This window comes from Ranitomeya variabilis, chromosome 2 (assembly GCF_051348905.1).
Source record: "Ranitomeya variabilis isolate aRanVar5 chromosome 2, aRanVar5.hap1, whole genome shotgun sequence".
In the NCBI taxonomy this organism is placed as follows: domain Eukaryota; kingdom Metazoa; phylum Chordata; class Amphibia; order Anura; family Dendrobatidae; genus Ranitomeya; species Ranitomeya variabilis.
In genome coordinates this window covers 286,793,232-286,799,231 of record NC_135233.1, presented here as the reverse complement: position 1 = coordinate 286,799,231, position 6,000 = coordinate 286,793,232, and the positions used below count along the sequence as shown (strand labels likewise).

At 41.9% G+C, this 6,000-nt stretch overlaps 1 protein-coding gene across 3 annotated transcripts in view; it reads right to left on the bottom strand.

Annotated features, from left to right (window-relative positions):
• Positions 1-3,244: 3,244 nt before the first annotated feature.
• LAMP2 (lysosomal associated membrane protein 2) overlaps positions 3,245-6,000 on the bottom strand; it is a 61,961-nt gene continuing 59,205 nt past the window's right edge. For 2 of the 3 annotated variants that reach the window (XM_077285087.1, XM_077285091.1), the window contains exon 9: positions 3,245-3,523. In XM_077285087.1, coding sequence (XP_077141202.1) covers positions 3,381-3,523 — 143 coding nt within the window. In that variant the 3' untranslated portion in view covers positions 3,245-3,380. Of the gene's footprint in view, positions 3,524-5,006; positions 5,541-6,000 lie in introns of those variants that run through there. The other variant, XM_077285090.1, reaches the window with a different exon arrangement.

The following is a 6,000-nucleotide window of genomic DNA, read 5'->3' as shown; positions in this document are numbered from 1 at the left end:
TTTCATGCAATAATATCTGCTTTGCTTGGGACAATTTCAAGCAGATTTTCAGCAGGAAAAGAAGCACTACTTGTGTTTTTTGGTAAAATGGGATTTTAGCCACTGGGCTCAGGAAGGACCTGCACATATTTTGGGTAGCAGCCATTGGACCAAAAGAAATAGACCGGCAAAGTGGATTTGTGAGCCTGTATTTAATAGGGAACCTGTCACCAGGTTTCTGCAACCCCATCTGAGAGTAGCATAATATAGGGCCAGAGACCCCGATTCCAACAATGTGTCATTTACTGGGCTACTTGCTGTAGTTTTTATAAAATCATTGTTTTATCAGCAGGAGATTATCACTAGAGAACTATTAAACCTGTTAAGTAGTCCAACTCCGACATCACTGATTGGTAGCTTTCTGACGATGCACAGTGGGGTGGGCAGGATTATACAGAGATCCACCTTCCAAGAAGCGACATTCTCTTCATGCAATATGAAACAGATATTTATCACATATGGAGCCAAATTTGCTACAACATAAGCTCATTAATACGGATCATCAATTCCATATAAAGAACAATGTGGAATAGAGAGTTGACGCCATATTTATATCCATCATTGTATTCTAGTTAATGGAACTTCAGAATTATCTTGGCCTCCTATGTAACCTCCAATCTGCAAGACCGAATGATGCCAACCAGGTCTAGATTTGTGACTCGTTTGTAGCAGTTGCACTACCCTGGCAGTAGCGGTGCAACCCAAAATTGCTTGTGTTATGCTGTAGCAGAGATATCTATCAATCTTTGGCCAAGCGGCATGTGTCAGCTAAAGTCGCCATGTAGCCCTTGCCTAAACGAAGGGAGCACTTGAGTAAGATGTGCCTATTAATGAATCTGGCCATCAGTCTTCTGTCCTACACCACTGCCAGGAACGTTAATCTGGGCCGAAGCCGATGTTCACTTGTCGACATTTATACCACTTTTGTGGAGTAAGTTATGATGAATTTGTCAAAAGCAGTTTGCCATTTTCAAGCTTTGACCACTATTTAAGAGTAGTTGCAGCTCATACAAATGGTGGAAAAACCCACAAATATTTGCAACATTTCAATTATTTTATCCATAAAACTAGCAAAAAATTACCCGATAAATCATGCCAAGTGTTAGAGCTGAAGTACACCGACAAATATGATACTACGCAGTGAAATCTGACGACTTAATAGGAGAACACTAACTGGCCAGGGAATGATACTTTTGCAGGGCCAGAGCTTGTGTAGCACCTGCCCCCGTCAGAACAGGAGACGTTCAGAATCGGTGAGATTAGTATAATTAAAGGTTTTATGCTACTCAGAGTCTTTAAAATATAAATGTTGGAATGGACAAATAGTTTCAAAAAGGTGTTATCTGCGAGTATTTTTAATGGGCCCAAGAACTTTATAGATCATAGCTTAAGTCCCTTCTTATTAAAATGCAATATTTTTATTAATACACCTTAAAATAGTCTAAAAAAAAAAACAAAAACAAACGACAAAACACAGAAAAAAAAACCAATGTATATTCACACTGGATAGGAAATAAGTCACCCTGATATCGTTCGTACCTGTGCTTAACCTCGAGCTAACAGCGGAGGTTGGATCTCTAGGGAAGCGAAATGGCGCCCCTGCTGCTCACTCACAAATGCCCAGTGTGCCCTACTTGTCTCAATGCCAATACAATGTGACAACATGAATCAGAGGTGTGTATACACTCCAAGAAAAAAACTGCCTATATGCAACCTAAATATTGCAGAAAATGAGGAGAGATACACACCAATACTAATATAGAAGAATAGGATATAAAAGCTGCTGATAACGGGGAGTACTAGATTGCCCTACCAACTCAATTCTACCTGCCAGCGGAGGTTGGCACCCTTTGTACTCAACACTGGCGACCCCACTACTCTGCAGCTGTCCCTTGGATGCCCTAAATCACCACCTTATAGAAAAATCTTTAAACCAACAGGGCTCAATATGCCACAAAATGTTACCACATTGATAACACAGGCCCAGGGACTTACTGGCATGTAGTCAATAACCTGCCGTTTGCTCTGAGCCGGCATTTGGCGTTGGGCACAGTCACAGACCGGTTATGGAACGGCTTTTTTTCTGCTGTTGATGAGGCGTGAATGCCGATGTCATGCTGATTGACAGCTGGATCCCCACTGCATAACTGCGAGAAGGTGGCTGTCAATCAGCATGACATCGGCAATCACACCCCATCAGCAAAGCAGCCTGGAAGTGGAAGAGCTGCCTACATAAAATCTGCCAGGTTGCATGCACAAGCGGAAAGTATCCCACTCCTGTCCTAGTCCTTACGTGTACCTCTGGACTATTACGAAAATTTAATATTTTGGCAACACCTTATTGGTGCAGAAGAAAGCAGAGGAAGATAAAGCAAGTTAAAGGGAACCTGTCACCCTGTTTTTTCGGTATGAGATAAAAATACATCGCATCTCGGCTTCAGGAAAATGGCCGCCGCGATCTCCATCTGCGCACGCGGGGCATCCCGCGGCCATTTTCCTGAAGCCCCGGGCAGCAGAGCGCTCCATCTGCGCACGCACGGCCACAGGAAGATGGCCGCCCCCACCGATCACCAGGGGAATAGCGCAGATCGCGCTCTTTTTCCTCACAACTCTGCAGTGGATTCGGCATGCGCAAACCACTACGCCACCAACGGAAAGATAAGCAAGATCTGGGGGAAGAAACAGCGATGTCACTACGCCCATTTGACCAGACCAGCCTGATTGACAGGCGAAAACGGCGACTTTGGTAACGTATTTCGGCAGCATAGGTGGGGAATCAGGGTACACAAAATACACTATTGTAATGCACAGCTCAGGCCCTATTTAACGGTATTTTTATCTCATACGGAAAAAAACGGGGTGACAGGTTCCCTTTAACTAGAGGTGAGAAGAGCTGTAAAACATCCAAATTTGAGTTTGAGCCTTTTCTCCCCCCCACACACAAAAAATCCACACCTTGATTTTCTCATACATATTCATTATATAGATTCTTTCCTGTGGTTTCTCGCTCTATATGTGCTAGGCCTATCGGAGCGGAGCATTTTCCACATAAATTAAGGTGTTCCAGTTCTGGCCTAAAACATCTGGCCATCAATGACTTCACACAAGCCATATATATTTGGTGGATGATGGTTCCAGATCGTAGATTCAGTTTAGGAAAATATCTGAATAATGCACCCAAGAGCCGAAATCATACACAAACCAATTCCAATTATTATTTTTTTTTTTAACCAACCGTTACACCAGGGCTTTAATATCACCTATGCATAGAGATGTTAGGATTGTACAAGAATAAAGGATTTAGTTGAAAGTATAGAAAGGAGAAAGCAATGCATCTGGCATCATACAGATTGATAGCCTGTGCGACTTTTCTGTCGTCCGATTAGGTAGGAGATAAAGACAAGTATTATGAGAAATACAAGAACAGCCCCCACCACGATTGGAATAAGAAAGCTCAGATCAGAGTCAGCAAAGCAATCTTCAGCTGTTGGGGAAAAAGAGAAGACAACATGAGAAGCCGTGCAAGGGTCCAATCTAGTCTTAAACTGCTCAGACAAAATCCGAGGTCCATAGTCCCTTCTTTAGGTCTAGTTTTTGGTATTTTTTCGTTCATCTAATACGAATATTTCCTGGTTTTTTTTGTTTGTTTTTTTTTTAAGGTTTGCCAGTATAGGCCTGGTATTTACCTTCTAGATGCTCATGACAGATTCATCTATAGCAACTCTATAAAGGTCACATTTCCTTCCACCGAAGTGATTTTACAGAACACGTGGGGAGAAAATTAAATAACCCCAACCAAAAAAAAAAAAGTACAGAAGGGACCACAGACCTCAAATATTGCATGAAATCAATGCCTTATATACATACATAATAGGTTGTGTGTATCATGGAGGTCCAACCCCCTGCTAAGTTCATGGGGTCTGCGCCTCTTATCAACTGCACCAGAAGAGACCAATTTGGGTGATTTGTCTATAAAACTGACCTGGTATCTTGTGACTATACCTTGATGGTACATTATATATTAGAAATGAATGTGGTGGAAAAACTGCCTTAAAGGGTAGTCACTAGTGAAGAGGGAGCATACTCAGGTGCTAACAGTGTCAAGAAAATATGTTCAAGTCCCAGCGGCTGCTTGCCTACCAGACAATCCCTGTATGGTATGGCTATCAAACAGCCCCGAGACACAGGCGCGGGGACTAGTCACTCGGTTAGGACACAAGCATGCTCAGATTACACCTTATCAGAGGACATTCGCTCATAACTAGTAACTACATTGCAGGTGGGGAAGAAACCCATCTGGACTAGACAACAATGAAGTTCGGATAAAAAACAAAATAAAGTCTTTGGCATCTTTTGTCTCTAAATAATAGGCAATATACTTGTAATACATTGCTGCTGATCCATCATTGGCTGCTGCATAAATACAATAATCAGAATGGTACACAGGACATGGCTTCACCATGAGCCTATAGTTGACCATATAACACTACCGTTGGACGAGCGGAATGGGGAACATATTGCTGTGTGTGAACGGTATTCTTTTAGAACGGGTGAACATAGAAAGCACCAGGAAATAGAAATCCTAAATATGACTATTTTCAAAAGGTTTTCTCCAAAAATAATCTGTAAAGTAGCATTAAAAAAGGGACAGTCGGCACAGAGCAACTGTTCACACCAAGTCCTGGAAAGAAACAGGTGGGAGGTGTATATAAGCGATTGGCCCCGCCATGATGCATTGAGCGGTAGGACTTGGTTTGAACAGTCCTCATTTGCGGACAGAGGCCCTTTGAATTCCCCCCCCCCCCCCCATCGCTGCCATGCAGTGTCAGGCTCAAATCCGTCCAAGGACAGCATCTGCATGGAGACCCTTCAGTCCGACCGTGTCCGAGTGCAGACACAGATCCACATGGGGACTGATAACATCCAATTGTGACCTTATTCATACAATTCACTGACAATGCACATTTAAGAAAAAAATGCAAGTATTTACTGAAACAGACATTTCAGGAGTGCAGACACACCCTCAAAAGTGGCATCATGGTATAGCAATTGCAGCAAATTTACGTAAATTAACACATTAACAAACATTGTGAACATATATAAATTGCACACATTATAAAAGGTAAACTAGCATTTATTGGAGCAGTGTTCATATATCATAATACAAAGAAGATTAATACATACATTCCCATATAGTGGTATCAGACATGATGAAATACAGCACAATCAATAGAAGAGAATAAGCTTGCATTAAGGCTACCGGCGAAATTAAGCTTAGAGACCAATGTAAGCCATCAAGTCAGTTCTGATATTTTGCATCGTGCCAAATATTTCCAGCACCAATATCAACTCTTAGAATCCTTAAAAGTGTTCATATCCAGCTGAACGCCGATTCCTGAGATCAATGAAATAAGCCACCATCACTAGGACTACAAGGACTCCCAAAGCTGCTCCCACGACTATTGGGACTGTGAAGTTCTGATCTGCAAAGCATTCTTCCACTATGTGGAGGACATTGAACAAAAGCAGAAGAAAAAAAAATGGCTCACATTTATGCTGAAGAGTTAAAAGGTTATGATAAAGAAAAAAAAAAAAAACAACAAAAGACGAAAAAGGACAAATTTGAGGGTATGATTCTAGGGTCCTTATGCAACTTGTATAAGCCTTTGACGTCTTGTACCGTTTTCTCCTGTTCAGATGATTCACAATCCGTACCGTCTATAGATAGTACTTCTGAGAAGGATCAGTTGTAGTGACAATCAGGGCTCGTATTCCCTTCTCCGTAAATTAAAAAATAAAATCTAGATCCATTTTAGTGTTACTGGTCGCACATGCTCACTAACAGTCACACAAGGCTGATCTCCTTGTGATCAATAGGGGTCCCTGCAATCATGCATCATTATTATCAAATCTATGTACACGACCTATGGTTGCTGGGTCCACCATTGATCACAAGAATGG